The 22088-nt window shown below is 44.0% G+C and overlaps 2 protein-coding genes across 2 annotated transcripts in view; one reads left to right on the top strand and one right to left on the bottom strand.

The window, feature by feature from the left end:
- Positions 1 to 22088, top strand: part of ptprb (protein tyrosine phosphatase receptor type b) — a 282274-nt gene that overhangs the window by 197496 nt on the left and 62690 nt on the right. The gene's annotated exons all lie outside the window — the stretch shown is intronic.
- kcna1b (potassium voltage-gated channel, shaker-related subfamily, member 1b) lies at positions 3216 to 6071 on the bottom strand. Its single transcript, XM_061030018.1, has 2 exons — positions 5762 to 6071; positions 3216 to 5447 (listed from the first exon to the last, which is right to left on the bottom strand). Exon 2 carries the CDS (start codon positions 5274 to 5276, stop codon positions 3786 to 3788), a length of 1491 nt encoding a protein of 496 aa, XP_060886001.1. The 5' UTR covers positions 5277 to 5447; positions 5762 to 6071; the 3' UTR covers positions 3216 to 3785.

Here is a 22088-nt window from a genome sequence, read left to right as displayed (position 1 = left end):
AATTTGCTTTAAACGAAGATGTTAGCATTAAAGAGGCCTTAAAGAAGCCAGAACCGTTGTGTTAACAAACGTCCCGCCTCTGACAAAGCAGATAGCCAATCATCATAGTTTAGGATTTTTAGAAAGGGGGGGCCAATGCGACCCTTCTGGACACGCCTCTGACTATAGCCAATTTGATGTATGTTTTTTCTGATTTACTTTCAGTTGAACTTGGTCACAAATAAAGTTTGAATATCTAGTCTGCTAGTTGGATAAGCTAACAGCTAGATTTCTGATCTTCCAATTAGCACAACTTTTAGCAATTAGCCACGACGGCTAACCCCAGGTTCTGTGTTTACTTTAGTTTAAAATAAGTGACAACAGTGGGAATAGTTCAGTTGATAGTTTGTGAAATATTGCCAATGATTTCAACCACAAATAGATCCCAGTACATCCACTTAGCGATGCAAGCTAATCCAGGGGTAGTCATTTGTGGTAAATTCCATTTCCACTCAATAAAAAGTTTTAGGCTCTTCAGCTAATGAGTCTGCTGACAGAGCAGGTTAGTGGTTAACCATCCCTGAACAAACATCCACGTCTGTTTGGTTTTAAAGCTAACAGTTTGTAGCTTTCCACACGTGTTGCTGTGTTAGCGAAGGAACAGCAACTCTCTTTTTTATGGATGTTAAATGGATCAGAGTGACCAAAAGATAAGTTTATACAGACAGTCCATACTTCAACTCGTTTATCTCGATGAATGTGTGCTGCAGTCGTGTGTCATCAACCAGTAGCGACGCTAGTTTATGTCGGCCCAACGATCCGGCCCCAGAATAAGGAATATATTGGTATCTTATTGGACTGTAACCTCTTCTTTTCCGGTTGTGCAGGGAGTAGTGCATCGTCTTTATGGCAGGAGAAGATAAGCTGCACGTCTATGGTAACGGGAGGCACTTTAGTCAATTCTAATGAGACGGGGTTCAAGGCACTATAAACTAATTTTAAGATATATCTTTGTCTTTTGTTAAATATTACTGCTTTCCTTCATTTGAAACCGTTTTAAAAAGACAAATGCAAGAAATAAAACGTGGTCACATATCACATAAAAATGATCCCATGCACTCCATCGTCACAGATCGAAGCCTCACAGAAATAAAAAAAGGACGATGTTATTTTCTGAAATGTCATTTTTTCAGAGATCATCAGATGTGTCTCTTCTGACTTTTTTTTTCCCCGTTGTTTTTGTGTGTTTTTTTTTTTTTTTCAGCAGATTTGTCCCCTCCGGCAGTTAGCTCTCCGTCATGCAACGTATCCTGTCGTTAGCTTGGACGATAATGAGCAGAATCATCATCGTCTTTATCCCCCCGGCTCCCGCGGTCCCTCCACAGCTGCAAGCAATTTAATACTGTAGTCATGCATTGAGTATACATAGCTATACCATAGCTAATTAGGCAATAATGCTTTTTAGTATTTTTGACATGCCATGATCTTCGAAAAAGAAGTGTTCCCGTTTCCTTAATGCTTTAACATTCAACACATTAAAAATGCTTGAAAATAAGTGAAACAATAATAAATAGCCAGTGCACTTTTGGTGAAAACAAAGGAGGGACAGAATCCCAGCAGGGGGCGATGAGGGCCAAAGAAGAGCAAAAATGTAAAAAATAAAAATGAGGTAACGTCTTGTGCATGCCGATATAAGAGAGAAGACAGTCTCCACATGCTTTTTTTTATATAAAGGAGTGTTGCATGGCATCGTACAGGGAACCTCCGGCCGACCTGTAGCAGCAGCAGCAGTGCAGATAATCCTCCACAAGGCTCGGCACGCTTCCACTTTGTTTCTGATAAGGTGCCTTTAACAAAACCGATCAACATCTCACGTTTTAGTTTTTCCCAAAAAGAGTCCCTGGTTGTGTCACAATAAAGCTCCACTTGTAATCCACTCGATGTGTTTCCTCTGGCGAGAACGTCGTCCTCCAGCGTGCTCATCAAATCTCAGTCGGGCTTTTTGATTTATTTTTTCTTTATTTGTAGTCTTTTTGCACGAAGGTCCTGGTCAGTGTCAGGGAGATTTTTTTGATAAATTCTTGCGTTACATTTAAAAATTTGCAAATTAAAACCTGATGCTGTTGAAAGATGTAAGTATTATTTCTTAAAATGCAGTCGTTGAATCTTTTACATATGTGTATTTAACTCTAAAACCTTGTGTTTAAAGGTGCACACGGGTAAACTAAAGCTTCTCCTTCTAGTGGATTAGTTTTCTTCATTAAGTTGCTGTATCTTCAAATAACTCCGGAACAAGATTTCCTTCATTAAATTGATTATCTAAGTTCATAAGACAAGCTGTAACTCTATAAATAACACTTTAAAGACAACAAAGATCGCAGAGAGTTGATCCCTACAGCCTAAACCTGAAGTATCTCAGCCTAACATCCATATTCAAGCAAAGTAAAGATGATGAAACTGTTAAAGGGGCACTCCATCAAATATATCTTACACAATCAATGTGTAAGATATATTTCAATACCAATATGTTGCAACAGAGTCCAAAATATCCAGACTTTGGTCTCCAATGGGGAGCAATCTTCCAAAACAATGGTGACTACATTTCCCATGATGGTAAAAACTACAAAAGTTGTTTCTTAGACAGTGCCTGGTAGGAGCCAAGACACAAACTTGAAGTTTAGATTAGTGAAACTTCAACACCCAACGTGGAAGATGGCGACAGTTGATCAATTTAGGGTTGAAGTTTGAGATCTTGCCCAGGCCCTGAACTTAAAACCAAAGAACCGGGGCAATGAAAACCCCAAAAATGTAAACTTTGGTCTCCATCTTGGGATCAAAATTCAAAAACTGGGGCAACTTGGTAACAACACCTGCCTGATTAAAGCAAATCAGTTTCAAGGGGTCAATAAGGAAGTAGCATTAAATTACCCAAATATCCCAAATATCCCTTTCCAAGAAGGTGGATCCGGACTATGGTCTCCAGTGTTGTTGCTAAACATTGTTTACTACGTTTCCTGTAACATGTCTTTGTTAAAAGCCAGGATATTTAGACATAAATATTAATATCTAAGACGGTAAGTGGTGACAAAGGGGAAGTTTGAGAACTTGACCAAGCCATACTTTAAAAGGAACAATAAAAATTGGGGCGTTAAAAACCAAACAATGTCGACTTGAGTCTCGATTATGGGAGCAAATTCCAGAAACGCGAGCAACGTGTTGATAACACCTTTTCTTGCTTTTGAGACCCTGCCTGGTTAAAGCCAATAAGGGGTCAAACATCACAAGCCAAGATGGACGATCAGAGACCAAAACATCCAGACTTTGGTTTCTAATCCAAAACCCTGGTTCCAACATTTTAACCTGCCGAGTAACCATGGCAACAGAGGTCAGAAAGAAACAGACAGATAGCCTCTAGTTTGGGAAAAGATGCAACTTTCAGAATCCTCTTCCTGCATGGGAAACATCTCTCATCTTCACGTGCACGATTGGTGGAGTACCTCTCTAACGTAGTAAAAAATAAAAATAAGTTAAAGACTTTTGATTTCTTTGTTTTTATAAGTGAATATATCAAAAAGTTCCCCCGACACCTGATGATTGTTGAACTATTGCCAAACGCCGCTGTCGTCGTGTTTTCATGAAATAACTGAGCCTCTACCTTTAAACAAATTAACCATGTGTGTGCCGTGAACGCTCGTAGTCTCAACGCGTTTGAATGAATGCAAAAGAAGAATAAAATGCACCAATGGAGATAAAGCATCCAGATTAAATTTACAATATTTACACCTTGGCGCCCGGACGCCGCCGCCTCACACATCGGTGAGCAGCTTCCCCTTGTTCACACAGTTCTGGCTGGGCGCCGTGCAGTTGGCAGTCCTAAGGTTCGCTTCCCTAAAGTTGTCGATGCTGTTGTTCATGTCCTCGTCTATCTCCATGTACTCCGACTTGCTCACCACCGAGGAGCTGCGGCGGCTCGAGTTGGTCTCCGACGCCAAGTTCTGGTTGCTGACGTTGAGCAGCTGCGCCTGCTCCTCGCCCTCCGTCTCCCGGTGGTAGAAGTAGTTGAAGTTGGACACGATGACGGGAACGGGAAGCGCGATGGTCAGCACTCCGGCGATGGCGCACAGCGAGCCAACGATCTTCCCTCCGATGGTCACGGGGTACATGTCCCCGTACCCGACGGTGGTCATGGACACCACGGCCCACCAGAAAGCATCGGGGATGCTGGTGAAGAAGGACTCCTTCTCCTCGGCCTCGGCGAAGTAGACGGCGCTGGAGAACAGAATCACTCCGATGAAGAGGAAGAAGATGAGCAAGCCGAGCTCCCGCATGCTCGCCTTTAAAGTCTGTCCCAGAATCTGGAGGCCCTTTGAATGTCGGGAGAGTTTAAAAATCCTGAACACCCTCACCAAGCGGATCACCCTGAGAATTGCCAGAGACGTGGCCTGCTCGCCGCCGCCCTTCCCCTCCTTGTTGTCCTGGTCGTCGGCCAGCTCCGTCCCGAGCGTAATGAAGTACGGGATTATGGCCACGATGTCGATGGAGTTCATCATGTTTTTAAAGAACGCCGCCTTGCTGGGACAGGCGAAAAACCGCACGATCAACTCGAAGGAAAACCAGATGATGCAGAGCGTCTCCACCACGAAGAACGGGTCCGTGAGGAAGTTCGGTTTGTAGTACACGGTCGTGTTCCCCACGATCTGGTACCGCTGGCTCGGGTCCTCCTTCAGCTCGGGTAAAGTCTCCAAACAAAATATGACTATCGAAATAAGAATAACCATCACCGAGACGATGGCGATCCCCCGCGCGGGCCCCGAGCTCTCCGGGTGCTCGAAGAGGAGCCAGATCTGCCTCTGGAACTCCTTCTCCGGGAGGGGCCGCTCCTCCTCCCGGATGAACCCCTCGTCCTCCCGAAACTTCTCCATGGCCTCCACGCCGAGTTCATAAAACTTAATCTCCTCCGAGAACATATCCAGCGGCACGTTCACCGGCCGTCTTAGCCTCCCTCCCGATTGGTAGTAATACAAGATGGCGTCGAAACTCGGACGATTCCGGTCGAAGAAGTACTCGTTTCTAAGGGGGTCGAAGTAGCGCATCCTCTTTTTGGGGTTCCCGAGGAGGGTCTCCGGGAACTGAGCGAGGGTCTTCAGCTGCGTCTCGAAGCGCAGCCCCGAGATGTTGATGACCACCCGCTCGCAGCAGTCGTGGTCGTCGTGGTCGTCGTCGGGCGGGTAGGGGTCCTGCGGGTGCCCCGGCAGGGTGGAGGTCTCGTCCATGTTCTCGGTGGATACCACGGTCATCCTTCCCGGCTGTTGGAGGGCAGGAAGAGGAGGCGGCGGCGTGAAGGTGAGGAGACGCAGGACGGAGCGGAGGACGCCTCTAGTGAGGCCGGGAGCTGCGCAGAGCCTCCCTCTCCATCACCATCACATCAGAGCTGAACATTTCTCTCACAGTGAAGCTTCGTCCTTCACCTGCAACACACACAAACAGAGGGGTCGGACACTGTAGATACCCTCCTCACACACACCAGAGATATCTGCCAGAGCACGACAGGAAAACATCATGCAGTACTGTACACCAGCCTGTGCTGCATCTGCTCTGTTTTACCGCATACATCAGTATTCAAGTTTGCAGTCCTGCTGCGCTTCCTCTCTGCGCACATCAGGACAAACAGTTTCCTCTCACACATGAACTATTCAACAACCACAGATCAGATGTGACACATTAACAGAAAGACAATAACGTCACCTGAAGCTCATCTTAAAATCAGATTAAAAAAACGTACCTGTGCTGAGTTGTGGAGCTGCAGATGGAAGGAGTGTCCTCACCCTGCGCACCTTTTCCCCAACTTAGGTTTAATACTGATATCGTTTCACAGTGCGTCTGAAAAATTAATAGACTATGTTGTCTTGGTTAACATCCGTATCCTCTTGGTGTAGGTTTTCAGCGTCGATCGGAGCAGCCCGCAGCAGCAGCAGCAGCAGCGGGAGGAAGAAGAGGAGGAGGAGGAGGAGGAGGCTTCAGACGGCTTTGAACCGCGGCTCGGCTGCAGAAATCCTGACTGACAATTTGTCAAAATCATGCTGGAGGACGGCGAAGGAGAAATATCGAGAAATGAAGGCGCATCAAGCTGCCGGTGTGATGGTGAGGAGGAACTGGGAGGACTGGACACTGCAGCATCAGCAGAAAGCAGCGCTCACCTGTTTTTTTTTTTTTTTTTTTTTGCTGCAGTAAAAATAAAAAAACAAAAAGACAGAGAGAAACGCGGAGGGGGAAACCGGTGAAGGATCACGCTTTATAGACGTACGAGACTGGGGATCAGTGTCCGGTAAATTGGAAGCATATTGCAGGATTTCATGTAGAGGGAAAAGAAGAAGAAGAAGTGAGTGAAGGAGGGAGAGAGGGAGGGAGGGGTTTGGAGAGAGAGAGAGAGAGAGAGAGAGAGAGAGGGGGGAGTGAGAGAGAGGGGAGGAGGGGGGGTTCGACGCAATGCAGACAGGCTGTAAAACACAGTTAACGAAACAGAACGTGGATCTCTGCAGAACCAGATCCGGTACCGACTAACCCCAGGAGCAGGTCCGGACTGAGCTGCACGAGCTGATAAAAGATCGATTATCAGAAAAGATTTATAGTAGGAGATGTCTTTAAAGAATTCTGCATGCTCCCAGTTGGTTTGATAAATAAAATATTGGGAGTTATGTAACCGGTGTGTTCGGCGTTTATTCTGCTGGTGTCACACACACACACACACACACACACACACACACACACACACACACACACACACACACAGAGAGACTGGTGCTGAACTGGTTCCTCTGGTTTCCAGTCTGAGGTGTGACTGGAGGAATCTGCAGCAGGAAGAGGAGGCGGCTCAAACGGTCACACAGGATCGTCCACTGAGCCCCGTTTGCGACAGTCAGGCCTGCATGTTGGTGTAAATAACAGTAACCGGCAACCGGTGTTGCTATGGTAACAGGGAGAAACCAGCAGAGTGGTTTCATATTTATTTAATTATTTATTGTGCTGTATGCAACTACATGACAGGCAGAAGCCTAGAAATGAATCAATGTAGTATCAGGCAGCACATTACGGATCGATCTGATATAGAAGCCAAATACTGCAGATACAAAAATAAAGATTTTAGTGTGAGGAAAACAAGGAAGGGCCGTGAGTGAACAATTCAAAGTGGTAGAATGATCACGTTTTTTCTAGTGGATATTTAAAATACTCAAAATTTACCAAAAAAAAGAAGATCCTATTTCAACATAAACTTATTGTTTCAATAACATGTCCACATTGTGAAATACTACGGAAGCCCTAAGAGGACATGCATTACATTTCACTCTGTGTTCCCGTGATGAATCAAAAAATATCCTCTTCTCCATGTTCCTCTAATTGTCTACAAACCCCCCAATGATGAGAAAAGTCCATCCTCTCCGTCTTCTGCCTGCTCCACTTGTCAGAAAATGTGTGCTCAAACAGGCCGTTTGGAGATTTTCCCTTCATGACATCACAAAGGGCAGTAGCCCCTCCCCCAGGTGGGTGACACTCCCACAGCTAGGTGTTTGTTCTGCCCTCTGAGTCTGCCTTCTCACCGTAAACAATAGGACATGGAGCGAGAAAGACCGAGTACACCCTTCCAGAGAGGGGGCGTGGTCAGATACAGCTAATTTACATATTTAAAGGTAGAGACACAGAAACAGCCTGTTCTGAGCAGGGCTGAAATAGAGGGGTTTATAGACATGATCAAATACAGGATCAGAGTGGATTTAGAACAAGAAACTGTGAGAACGTTTGGTTCTCACAGTTTCTTGTTTCTGGTAAATAAGTAAAATACTTATTTTTTAAAGTAACGTGTTTGTGTGCTAAAAAAAAGAACATAATTGTGATCTTTGTGCTTAAAGAATTCTTCTTTGAGTGTATTTTTAAAAGCCGTCACCTCCACAGTCGACCTTCATTAAGCATTAAACCACACACGCTGATAGCTGAGATATCCACTGAGGGCTTTTTTGGCATACATTATAAAAACTAAAAAACCTGGAATTGCTTGGAGGCTTAATTTGACGTTATCTGAGCTTTAGAGGCTCGGCTTGAATCCTCCGGAGCCCGAAGAAGTTATCGCACCTCTATTGAGACGAAGCTCGAGAATAAGCCGGCGGATATACGACTTTAAATATAGAGTCTGGAAATGATAAAAGTGGCACCTCATACAAAGAATTCCTGCTTTTTAAGTGTGCTGGATTTCTCAACAGTCAAGTCAAAGCTGAAATATGAAAGTGACTAATGGGCTTTAAATGGACCAACAGATATTTCTTGGAATTATGGAGTCAGAAATCTGCGAGAGGAAACTGGAATTTATTTTAAAATGCACCTCCACTACAGCCTTTATATCATCCAAAAGAGAAGGCTTGCTTTATCTAATTCTAAGAACTATAAGACTACGGTGGCTGGGAAGTGCAAACCAAATTAACTCTGTCGGAAACTTGAGTGAGAGATGGCATCCTGTGGGTTGTGAAGTGGACGCCCTCCTTCCTCAGTGTTTGGCTGATGGCAGTGAATCCCGCACTCACTCCCTTGATGCCATCTGCTCACCTGAGCGCCCAGGTGGAGTCCTTTCTCTTCAGCCAGAGCCACCGACTCCTCTTTTCAGCGGCACCGTAGAGGTCTTTGACTGCCGACCAATAAATCTGCATTTTGGAAAACATGTTTTATAAAAACCAAATTACAAAAGCAGAACACTTTAACTGAGGACAAAGGGAGGGAGAGACAAATGTAGAAGTGTGAAAACATTGGATGATGTGGACGGTGGACGAGACTGTAGGACGTCTTCCAGACCTTTTGTCTTGACTAAATAGATTTGAACATTTTTAGCTTGATTAGTTCTTGCACAATCTCTTATTTTTTTTGCCATCAAACTGACAGCGAAAAATATGTGAAATCATTTCTGTTTAAAAAAGCCTAAAAAGACGTCTGGAATTCAGCACCATGGACAGCTCCACTCCTTCAGCCCTGAAATTCCTTAAATTTGAGAATCAGTGTATCCCTCTGTTTCACCATTTGAACACAAAGCTATAAGGTCTTCATGTATACGTTCAGCAGATTGTAGCAGTGTAGGAGGCAGCAGACGGACGCAGCAGCAGCGGGCAGGAAGGCTGAAGATCAGCTGGCTGCAGAGCTGGAACCAGTCCCACTGGAACCAGTCCCACTGGAACCAGTCCCAGTTACCACTGAACAGAGAAGCATCCGGTACAGAGAGAGGGCTGTAATCACTTAGTCATTAACTGCATTAAGACAACAGACTATAAAGTAACTCCATTAGAGAATCAAAGGTTGGGATGATTATGTGTGACCTGGCACGTTAATGACTTCCTTTAAAAATCATGAAACTAGTTTCTTTAAATCAGAAAGTTGTGTCAAGGTTAAAGCTGATAAGGTTTCAATCAATGAGTGGTTTAAATGACATCTTGTCCTTAAACTGTTTTGTGTTTAATAGTTCCATAAAGTATTAAATCAGAGTGTAGATTAAACAGGATTCAGAAGTTATTTTTAGCTCTACACAAACGTACCCTAAAGGAAGGAAACCTAAAGAAGCTCATTCCTGTTAGCGCAGCAGAAAAGCCGCCTGTGTTAGCAGCAACATCATTTTTATTTTATTTATTTTATTTATTTTATTTATTTTATTTATTTTATTTATTTTATTTATTTTATTTATTTTATTTATTTTATTTATTGTTTTTTTAATATTTAATATTTTACATTTTTAAATTATATTTTATATATTGTAATATCTTCTTATTCTGTATTATTTAAGTTGTTTCTAGTTCTGCTTTATTTCCTTGTTCATTATTTAGCACCAATACACCAAGACAAATTCCTTGTATGTGTAAATGTACTTGGCAATAAACCCAGATTTTGATTCTGATTCTGATTCTGATTCTGATTATGTCTTTGCATCTTTTGAAAGTTTTGCAGTGCAGATTGAACTCTTTGGGATTTGTCCAAATATGTCTAAAACTGACTTTTAACCAACATACACGGGGGCAAATATCCCGATTTCAGACGTGTGTTTGGTGGTCAAATGAGTAAAGTGAAGCAGTGGGTCTCTGTGGTGGTTTGTGATCTTTGTATTTGAGACTCTGGTGTAGATGTGTCCAGTCAGCTCTCTCTGCAGTTACAGTGTCGGTTTGTCACTGTAACATTCTGACAGCTGGATGACTTTCTGCACGGCTGTTTCCCCACACGTAGCGCTGAATTCCTGAAAACTAAATTTAGTCTGAAAAACATGCGAGTGCTGCAGGATGACGAACAAACATGAAGCACGGCTCAGTGCGTCCGTATCTCTTTGTGGAAGATAAAACATTCAAATCCAATCGATTCCTGACCTCCTGTGTTTCCCGGGCTTATAAAACATATGGACTTATGGTACATGACTATAAGAGCCTATAAGCTGCCACACGTTCAGCCCCGAGGTCGAAATTAGACACATCCTGCGCTGGAACGAGAACACAATGGCGTTGTGTTCACTCATGCATGTGCGGCCAATCTGCACACAAGACTTTCTGACAAGCCTCGATCCATATGTTATTATGAACCTTTGACCTCTGAGAGCCAGCGGGCAGGATTATAATCCAGTTTACCTTTCGTTGAGGCCATAGTGTGTTTATAGAAGAGGATTTACACGCTCCCTGTGTGGCAACTTTTTGTGTTTTTGGAGCCGGGACGAAACGGCTAAGATTGCAAAGGTGTGGACTTGTCAATCACAGGTAGCCCTGCCCCTCTCGTTGGGCTATTTGACTCTTAATGGAGTATAAATCTTAAAGGAGCAGTATGTAACTCTGACCCCTAGTGTTTAAAATGGGTACTGCAGTCTAAATTCTAAACATTAGAGAGCTGTCTCTCCCCCCCCCGATGCTCACTCAGGTCACCATGTGGTGGACTCTGAAGCTTCAGTGTTTATCCAGCTCTGCATGGGTCTGTAAACCTTTCTGTGTTCTAACCTCTCTCCATTTTTCAAAAGCATCTCCAATATTGATCCTAGTTTGAGCACGTTTCTGCTCGTGGAGCTTATTAGAAACATGCAGAGGCTTTTTAGGTCGGGTACAATCACTTCTATCTGAACCACTTCTCTTGCCCGCTTCCATCGCTGCAACACCTGTTGACCTGATAACTGCTCTCATATCTGACAAACCGAGGGGCGTCCAAAACGGCCGTGTGGGGGCGTGTCTTAAAAGCGCCTACCTTCTCTGGTCCAAACAAATCCAGAGCATTCAGGAGCAGAATCTAAAGTTAGAAGGAGGACATACTGGCTGCTGCATTGTTGTCAGAGAAGCCAGCACTTCAACATGTTTCCTTAATGATCAGATAGTAAGATACCTTTATCATTTCAGTCTTCTACCTCCAGATGTTTTAAAACCCAAACAGCTTGCACAGTGAATAAGAGTAAGCCTGTTGTTGTTGTGTATCTGTATTTTAAGTGATTTGTCCTCAGAGCAGCAGCAGATCTGTGACAAGGTGACTGCTCCGTCAGCGGCTCACTAACAAGGTTGCTTTCCGAAAGTAATCTGTACCAATCACTGCCTCCCGGTCGAGGAAACCGGGGCCTACAGGAGCTTAGCGACTGCAAACATCAGCTGCTGATTGGCTGAGCAGCAGATGGAGGAGAGGGGGGGAAGAGTTCAAGTGCACATTAAACTTTTCCACTTGCTTTAAGAAGGGATTTCAGGCGCTGCTCTGTCTTCCATCTTCAGTTTCAGCGGCCGGTGAAGCAGCATGTAATCCAACACGGGGGGCCGGTTATAGACGCAGCAGCCTCCCCTTTGTGCCTGCAAAGTATCATCTAACACAAGATGAAAACACGGCGCTGTGTTTCCCAGAACGCCAAACCTGATGAAGTCATCAGGGATGCATCTGTGCACATGTGTCAGTGTGTGAATGTGTGAATGTGTGTGTTCAGCACTATGTGAAGTATGCGTTTGTTTCAGTTTTTTCTTTTGTGTTTCAGTTGTTCTGCTTCGTCTCTCTGTCAAGTTTTCATGCTCCATTCACAACAACGAGTGGGAGTGTGGGCGCATGGGAGCGTGTGGCGTCAGCTGCAGTAATCCGTCTGTGCTCTGAAGTCATGTTCAGGAATTTGCTCAACCTTGAATTTGACCTTTTGGTTCCAAACAAAATGCAGTTTTCACCCCACAGTAGACAGATTATTCCCCTTTGTTCAAACTAAAGTTTTGTTTCTGCTTCTGATCGATTCAGCAGACTCAGAAACACAACGATCACAGCAAACACAATGTGGATACAAAGGCCACAACATGCTGAAGAAAACCTTTAAATCTCTTTAAAGGTTTAGCTCCCTGAACTAAAAGTCTCTGCATGCTCTTTAGGTGGAAATGTGGTTTACGTCTCTGGAAAGAGCAGAAAAGTAAAAGACAACCAAAGAACCGACAAAGAGTTGTTGTTATCAATGAGAAAAGGTTTATTTATAACAACAACAGAAAACTGAATTTGATGAACAAGGTGGGGTGAGGATTGGACAAAGTGGATGTGCCAAACAAATAAACTCAACAAAACAAAACCAGACCTAACGAGTCTCTAATCTCTTAAAAATAAATCCAAAAACAAACCTAACTAGAGAAAACTACATGAGAGGCACAAACCACACTTACCAAATGTTCTAAAAAAGTCAACTAAGTAAGTTTAGCAAACGTAGAGGGAACCCCAACTTACCTAGTCCAACCTCTAGTCCACCACAAACCTTTCAGAACAATGATCCAAAAAAACAAAAACTGACAGAGAATGATGATCCATCATGAGTGACAGAGAACCTCTCAGGTGCTGATCATTCAGTTAGCTGGGTAAAACAGGTGAGGTTGATTAGGTGATTACCTAAAGGAGCAAATCAAAAAAGAGTGAGGTCTCACGCTGTCATGTAACACTAAGAGCAGTGACCTCAGAGTTTCTGTAGATGTTGCTAAAGTGTGGAGCTCAGGTTCATGAGTGTTAATGTTCAGACCTGTGCAGCTCTCAGAGTGTACCAGGCTGTGCTCTGTACTTCATGCCATGAGCAGCAGCCGAGAGGAGGAAGAAGAAGAGGAAGAGGAAGAGGAGGGATGCCTCTGCCTCATGCAGGCCGACCCTTCATTCCCCCGTGGCATCTCTCAGTCCTGTCATCTCCTGCCTCGTGCCCGGATCAGGGGCAACACACTCATTAAGCCTTCCTCTTCTTCTTTTTTTTCCACGGGGCTCTTCCTCCTCCTCCCCCTCTCCTCCTTTCTCTCCACTGCCATCATCTTGTCCTACATCCCTCCTCATCTCCTCTGGCCCTGCGCAGAGCAACTTGCTAAAGCTAGCTCAGGAGATAGAAGACGAGGGCGTAATGGTTATCCATCAGCCTGTTGAAGCTTCCTTTTTCAGTTTCAAACCAAAAGCCACGACGGGAAAATCACCACAGGAACACGGGGAATGTCTGACAACAAGAGGGAAGGAACAAGGAGACTAAACAAACATCGAGGTGATCAGACAGGTGAGACTCTCAGGGGGGGAACAAGACAAAGGGAGGAAGTGAGACAGGACGAGAACTACAAAATAAAACACTAAAGACACACAGAGAACTCAAGACTTTAACAGTAAAAATACACACAGGATGTAGAGAAACACAAGGGTAAGAACTTCAAAATAAAACAGGAAACACTAAAGTAAAAGTACTAAAGGACTAAAGTAGGAAACATTAAAATAAAGAAACACACGAGAAGAAAGAGACAAACTAGAGCAAGACATTTAAACTTTGAAATAAACAAAATACTAAACTGTACAAGGTCAAAGAGGGCTCCTCGCTCCGAGGTCGCTGCTCGGGCCAAAACAGAAATATACACATTTTCAAGTCAAAGGCATATTGTGGATTTAAACAAACGCTGAGGGCTTTTAAAAACCCTCCAAACACTGAAAATCAAAATCATCTGCAAAGTCTTATCACAGAATTTTAAAAGCAGATTTTTATATGTTTTTAAATAATTGAATGAAACAATCTGCCTCTCGTCCGCAGCGTCATGTTGTCATGTTGTCGGGGTCGGATCTTAAGAGTTTTTAAAAAAAGGCGATTACAGTTCAGAAATATTTGCTGATTCTCATTCTTGAAACAGTCCAGTTTGTTCACACATGGCTGGCTGAGCGGTGGGAGGAGGGGGTTTACGGCAGCAGCTGCAGCAGCAAGGACTTATGAATGTACCACCCCACCCCCCCCTCCTCATTCATAAACACACAGGATGCTTATATAATGCCCGTGCAGATCCCCCTCTTTCTCCTCAGCTCTATTTATAAGGCCAGTAGCATGCAGGGGAGAGAGCGTGGCCAATTCATGCCGTGCCCTTCAAGACCAACACATGGCCCTTGGGTGCTGCCGGGCCCCGACTTCAGGGAGCTATTATTAGAGTCACGTCATGGGAGAGCCAGCGAGGAGAGAGGGAGGCGAAGTGACAGATGGGGGGGGGGGTGAGCGGTGCTGCTGAGGATGGAGGGAGAGTGGAGTAAAAGGATGGGAGGTTCACGAGGTTCATGTTTAATTATTCAAAACAAAGAGACTTTAACAAAGATCGGAGTCGATGATTTGGGTTCTTCTTCAGGATGAAGAAGTCATCAGTCTTTAGATCAGAACAGCTCTCGTGCATGACGACTCTGCTGGAGATCGTTTGGAGGTTTGAGTTGTTCAACTTTGTTATACTTTTTGAAACCACATTTTATTTGAGGCGTTTATTTTTAGAGAGAGGACGGTGGATAGAGTCAGAAATTGGGGGCAGAGAGAGAGAGAGCGAGAGAGAGAGACAGACAGACAGACAGACAGACAGACAGACAGAGAGAGAGTGGGGAATGACATGCAGGAAAGGAACCACAGGTCGGATTCAAACCCGGGCCGCCCGCTCGGAGGACTACAGCCTCCATACCTGACCAATAGGCTACCGGCACCCCTGTGAAGTTTGTGCAAACAGCAATTTCATTTTTAACGCCACCCTCTTCTTTTAAGCATCACAAGAGAATGGCAACATATAAATCTACTTATCTTCTTTCTCTAAAGGATGAGGGTCCAGTGAAATGTGTTTTTGTCCTGCTGAGATCATTTATCATCAGTGTTAAATAAAGAAACATCAACAGCAGCTTCATCATCATTAGGCTGAGCTGAACGGGACACCTCGTCAATGAGCGGATCAATGCCGACTCATGGAGCTGAGAGACGAGAGACGGATTGATGCTAGGTGAAGGTGAGATGAGACGGCAGCTCTGACGACGCATCAACATCCTCAAAGAAGTGAAAACATCCCGAGGGAGAGCGGCGTCGAGAAAACACAAATAGTGAAAGTAAAGATGTGGATACAGAACATCAACTTCCAACTAAGATGGTCCAAATCAGCATGAGATGAAGAGAGAAGCGTGGTCACCAGAGGACGGATAATTAGTTTGTTTTGACCCCGTGACCTTTTGCTAACACACCACCATCACTGAAGGACAGATATGAAATCAAAAAAATAAAAAGATTGGGCCTTCATTTTGAATAGTTGTTCTTTACCTGCTGTTTCAATAAACGCTGACTTTTCACCTTTTACAAACCTGCATCATCGTCTCCGTGCTCATCCCGCTGCAGTGAGGCCGCTGTTGGACTGAGACTCATCAGATGAAAAGGGTGTTACTCCGCTGAGTTATGGAGCAAGAAATGTCAGCGTTTATGATGAAGACGTAAAAAAAAAAAAAGGAAGTCTTGCCTGGAAGTGGTTTGATGTTAACCGCTGAGAAACAAGCGTCTGAATCCAGAGGCGTAGATCACCTGATGAGGATGACAGACGATGGGTTCTGAATATTTCTTCTTCAACTGGACTGCAAAACAACCTGGAAGAGATTTCCCCTTCCCTTTTTTAAAATATATTTAAAGTGTGTGTTTTATGTTTTAAACTGAAGCAGTAAATCCCTCTGTTTGTGATTTACTCACAGAGAGAGAGCTGAGTCCTCAAGGAGCCGTGTCAGAAGTGCCTACATATACCAGAATGCATTGCACATAGGAAGGCGTCTTCGTCCATAACATCCTTTTAGGACGACGTTTTCTCTCCTCATAAAGGGAACAACTCGATTCTTTACCCCAAACAGGAAGCTGTGAGTCTGTTTCACTGAAGTGTTGTGCTTTCACTGATTGGGATATTCTTCACATGTTTTCTCTCCGCTCTGACTAAAAGTTTCCAATTAAACCAGCTGCAGGAAGTGTATTCTGATCCACACGTCTACAGCCTGAGAGTCTGCAGGACGTGGACAGTGAGCAGAGCAGATTCAGAGAGTAGAAAGCTCTGCTGCTGCTGCTGCATGAATAAATCATGTGTTTGGTACATGAAGTACAGCAGCAGGACGGACTGGTCTTCTCTGTACGGGTGTGATGCAGAGAGATGAACAGCACGAGGAGCAGGTTCTGTTTCTGTTTGTTTGCATGTTTGAGAGAGAAAGAGAAGACATATCAATTAAACAAGAAGAACAAGAAGGTCAAAAAGCTTCCAGTGGTTTAATCAGGAAACTCAACATGATGCAATATTTAAACATTTACATCTTACTGAACACAAAGAGGAAAACATGGACGCAATATTTCAATGCATACGCTTTGAATTCATGATGCTAACGGGGAGCGCTCGCTCTGTGGTGTTTTTCATTACGGTTTTCTAGTTTGGTTTTTTGTTGTCATCGCCATCTTGGATTTTTCAAACCAGAAGTTAGCGTTTGTACAGGAGGATGGAACGGAAGATGGCGAGGGGGTAGCAATGAAGATGGGACACCCAAGTCTATGCCCAAGGCTAATTGAAAAACTGGCTAATAGCGCATTACAGCTAACAAGGCAACAAGCTAGGTGTAAGCATGTACACAGTTAGCTGCTAAATGTTGCTAACATGTCAATAAAATAATGTAATGTGACTGGTTGTAAAAAAAATGGCGCTCAGACTTGTTGAAGCAGACACAGAGGTTAAAGGTCAGTGACAGAGTTAGCTGAGTCGTGCACACTTGAGCGTCGCAGATATAAAATAAAGAACATGTTTTGTTCACGCTGCTGTGATTGGCTCGTGACGTCACGGCGACAAGAGAGCATCAGAAATAGAAGAGAACAAAACGTGTTGTTGTTGCCCTCAGGTGGATCAGTGGAAGTGCCTCTGACACCTTTCTGCCCACCTCTGTGTGTCTCACAGGTCGGGACAAACATCGAGCTGTGATTGGTCGAGGTCCAGCGTGGACTTTAAGACTCGATCTGACAGCAACAATCCCTCATTTTTCACTCCTGTTGTTTCATTTTGTCAGTATAATAATTACTGAATTGAAGCAGATGGAGTCTAAATCACCTGTTTTTTTGATTTCTGTCTCTTCTGTTTTTACTCATCAGACAATGAAGACGTAAATGTGGAAGCTAAGAGCGACCTTCAGGGATTCCCTTGCTCGCAGCATGCCACCAACATGGCTTCTGACAGTGTGTGTGTGTGTGTGTGTGTGTGTCTGTGTCTGTGTGTGTGTGTGTGTGTGTGTGTGTGTGTGTGTGTGTGTGTGTGTGTGTGTGTGTGTGTGTGTGTGTGTGTGTGAGCTATTTATAGATACTCCTCATTCTTTGAGGGGATTCTGAAATCTATTTCTGCCGAGGGTCCTGCTCGTCTGCACCATTTAACATCCCGAGGGGGTGCAGCGGGGGGGTTGGTGATGCGCGCTAAATGAGAAAATGCAGCAGTTTGCCCGTCAGTGCGTGACAGCTTGTACGATTACTCCAGCGTGGTTTATTAGCTAATATTGCTGCGTGTTGTGTATGTATGCATGCACACTCACTGGGGCTGACATGCATTATGTTTATACTTCTGCATCCCCCCCCCCCTCTGGCTCTTTTCACCGATGGTACAATCCGTGAAAATGATAAAAATAAAAATAAATCCCTACGCTTTGTCTTGGCAGAGGAGGCGACCTTGCTTTGCCCCTCAGCCTGCAGAAACTGAATCTGTTTTCATGCTTCAGCTCCTCTTTGACTGCAGATCCTTCCCCCCCCCCCCCCCCCCCCCCCAAAAAGCACCTCAATGACATGCAGAATGTTTAAAAGAAAAAAAGAAAAATACATCTTGTGGGTATGAAAGTTGTATGGCTAGATCTTTAACATAAAAACCCAAGAAGAAGGGTTCAGTTAAAGGCATGCAGAATCTGATTTTTTTTTTATTTGGGGAAGCATCATGATGTGAGAATAACTTCCAAGACGTTGACAGAAAACGTTGCATTCCTGAATAAGAAATCAAGGGCGTTGGTAGGAAATGTCAAGCCTGCAGAATAAAGCTGTCACAAAAACTTAAAGGTCACATATTCTTTAAAATCCTCTTCTCCATGTTCCTCTAACATGTGTCTCTAGTCTGTCTACAAACCCCCCAATGATGAGAAAAGTCCATCCTCTCTTTCTTCTGCCTGCTCCACTTTTCAGAAAATGTGTGCTCAAACAGGCCGTTTGGAGATTTTCCCTTCATGACATCACAAAGGGCAGTAGCCCCTCCCCCAGGTGGGTGACACTCCCACAGCTAGGTGTTTGTTCTGCCCTCTGAGTCTGCCTTCTCACCGTAAACAATAGGACATGGAGCGAGAAAGCACCGAGTACACCCAAGCCCTTCCAGAGAGGGGGCGTGGTCAGACACAGCTCATTTACATATTTAAAGGTAGAGACACAGAAACAGCCTGTTCTGAGTTTTCATTTATTATTAACATTTTTCTGCAGATCTACACCCTAAGGCCTTTCCTTTTACTCCCAAAGATCGAGGCATATGTTGAGCGTTTGTAATGGAAAGTGTCAATTTAAGGCCAAAAAAAGGCTTTTAAAATAAGTAAAAGCGTAAAAAATCTGTACTAAATCAGGTCAATGTGGTGAAAAGCTTTTAAGTAATCTGGTTACTTGCCTGCTAAATGAGTTGAAATGATAAAGAATTTAAAGCCTGAGATGTTGTGTTTGCATCCCAGACAGACACGGATGACTGCGCGCTGTCACTGCCAGGATTTACTGCGTCCCAAATCAGCTAACCAAATGCTTCCTCTGGAGGGAAAAAGAGAGCAAATGAGGCCCGGCGAACAGGGTGATCACAGGGTAACGTGACCGACGTGACTGATGACTCCAGCCGCGGCCCAGATTAACGACTCGTGGCCACTAGCTATATCTTCAAATGGACGGGAATGTCCTTGGATTACTGGCTAATCCCGGCTGAGATTTGAGAGATGAGAGAACTTTGTGATAAAGCTCGGTAATGGCTGTGTGAGGCCGAGATAAGTCGTCTGACAACGTTCATGGGCGTATCACAGAAGCCGCTGGTTAACTCTCTGCTGATCCTGATTAGACGGATTGTTTAAGTGAAATAAGCCGTTTACTGATCAAAAGAGTCTGAACATAAAGACTTCAACAGGCCCAAGAACGGCCACTCTTGATTGGTTCATAAATCTGTCTGAAGCAACATGCACAAACTTCCACTGAGCTCATGTCGGATGGATTGATTGTTCCCGGAGGATGATACCAACTATCAAACCCCCCTGACATTGAGTCCAATGCCAGCATTTTCTGTATTGACGGTAAGGAACATGGACGTAGTCTCAGTGATGTCACCCATCGGTTTCTGAGGCCCAGGGATGGTGGTCGCCATCTCTGATAACTTGTGATCAATCCAGAAACATGAAACGAGGTGGAGCTGAGGTCGGTCTTAAGCCTCTCGACAAACACAACGCTTCTGAGACCAAAATAGTTTCCTGTCCCGGGCTGTGAACACGTTTATTTCTGTTGTAAAAACTTTTAACATGACATCTAATGTGGTTTAGAGTGAAGGTAAGCCTCAAGTGGACACTCAAGGAACTGCAGATTTTTGCACAGCCACCATGACTTAATTTTTCAACACTGGAGGTTCTACAATTCTACAATTCACTTATCAGACTCTTTTATCCAAAGCGACGTACATCAGAGAGTAAGAACAACACAAGCAAGGATCTAGAAAAAAGGGAACAATGTCAGTAAGAGCAAACGATCAGCTTTGAGTCTGATTGGACACACAGGTGCTGACAGGAAGTGACCAGAGGCAAAGCACAACATTGAGGGCAGTTCTTGAGAGCTCTAATCAGTATAGAAACCATCTTATAAGTCGTCGTTATCAAACAGAAACCATCGTCATTACCATCATCATCATCAATAATATGGAGACCATCATCATTAAGTTAGTATTCATAAAGAGCTGGGTCTTTAGCTTTTTCTTAAAGGTGCAGAGGGAGGTTGCAGCTTAATGTTGACGCAAGTATCTCAACAAGTACTGGCCCATTTTTAATGATAATTGACTGTTTATAGACTCCCCTCCGCTGCTAAAGCTCCTGATGGGAACACCAGTAAACTTATTTTACATTTAGCTATAGATGCTATGCACAGTACAAGGATCATGGAGGACAAAGAGAAAAGCTGGTTTTAAGATGGTAGGAAGACACTCCTGGAGACTCTCTGAAGAAACATGTGACACCTGCTTTTGTTTTGCCATTTTCCACATTGTGCATTGGGAAGGACAAATACCCACGAGGCATGAGAACTGTGAACTGAAAATCTTCTAATCTTTCATTTTCATGCAAAGAATGTATCATAATGTGTTACATTTCAGGTGTTGTGTTTATAAGTATATATGGTTGGCCCTCCAGCATGTGTTATTACAGCATTTATCAATAAAATATTTAGAAATATATGATTTATAATGTGATATATGGCAGGGGTCCTCACCCTGCTGCTATAGGAAATAACACAGGAACTAATAATAGCTAACACTTTTGAGCTAACTGCATCACCACTTCTACCTTTAGGGACAACACCACCACTAACACCTTAACAACCACCTCCATAAAGCACGGTTCACTGGGCTGCCCTGGGCTCTGATTCATGCAGGTCATGAGGAGGACAGCCACGTACTGGACTCATAAACACACAGATTGCCCCACTCAGACCCTCTGTTCTCCTGCTTCCTGTTACGGCTCACCTCACGGGACGGGAGAAGTGAAACCACCTCGGACCGATCAATAATTCATGTCGAGCTGAGCCGTGTTTCAGGGAACACAAAAGGCAGAGGGATCTCGTCTCTCACCAGACCGTTCAGTCCCTCAGACGGACGCTGATCAAATGTTGCTGCAGTCAAAAAGTTATGCTAATGAGGCGAGCACAAACCGAGCTAAAGGCCAGGGAAAGAAAACAAGAATAATGTATCTTAAAGCAACACTTTGCATGTTGGGAAATACGTTTATTGTTCTCTGTTTAAGAGCTGCGTGAGAATCGATACCTCTCCAACACACCATGCATTAAACATAAGACTGCAGCCATTAGCTTAGCTTAGCACAAAGACCATTAAAAGCAGTTAGCCTAGCTCTATCCAAAAGATAACATAACCCACTTACCACCACTTCTAAAGAAGACTGTTGTTTATCGTTTATTGGTTGCTTGGGAACAGGAGCGTGTCCAGACTTGTTGGACTCTGGTGGCCAAACGGGGGAACTGAGCGTTCATTTACCCCTTTTGTTTGCACTCATCACATATTGGCATCACATCTTCCAAGCTGAGTTCTTCAAGGACTCAAAAAAATATGAACATCCCCATTTGAAGCTTCCTGTCTGTCGCTAAAAAGCCTGAATAATAGATTTTGAAAACACAGTAAGTACTGCCTCTGACAGTCAGGGTTAAGGGTTTTGGGGTGGCCAACAAGATTCCTTAGGGGGGGCCTGCCACCCCTCTGGACACACCCCTGCTTGGGAATCCTGAAAGACTTCTCCAGGAAAAAGTTCCAGTCTGATGCATAATACTTTCTTACTTTGTTTGCAGCTTTTGTGCGAAGCTAAGCTAACAGGTTGCAGGGTATGGCATTTTATTTTGAGTATTAAAAGTGTTTGTCACCCTGCAGCGATACCACCATATAAACGAGCATGCAAACTTTTTATTTACCAGTAGACGTTCTAACCCTGACCTAAAGTTATCAAATTTGCAGATACAAGCAGCTGCTGTTGGTCAGATTAAAAGAGCTGCTCATTCATGTCAAAGCGAGCCAGTTGATTTGATTTGATCTGATTTGGAAAAGCACTTCAAGGCC

Source organism: Labrus mixtus, chromosome 22, assembly GCF_963584025.1.
Source record: "Labrus mixtus chromosome 22, fLabMix1.1, whole genome shotgun sequence".
Lineage (NCBI taxonomy): Eukaryota > Metazoa > Chordata > Actinopteri > Labriformes > Labridae > Labrus > Labrus mixtus.
The sequence above is the reverse complement of the archived record's forward strand: the minus strand, read 5'-3'. Positions and strand labels throughout refer to the sequence as shown.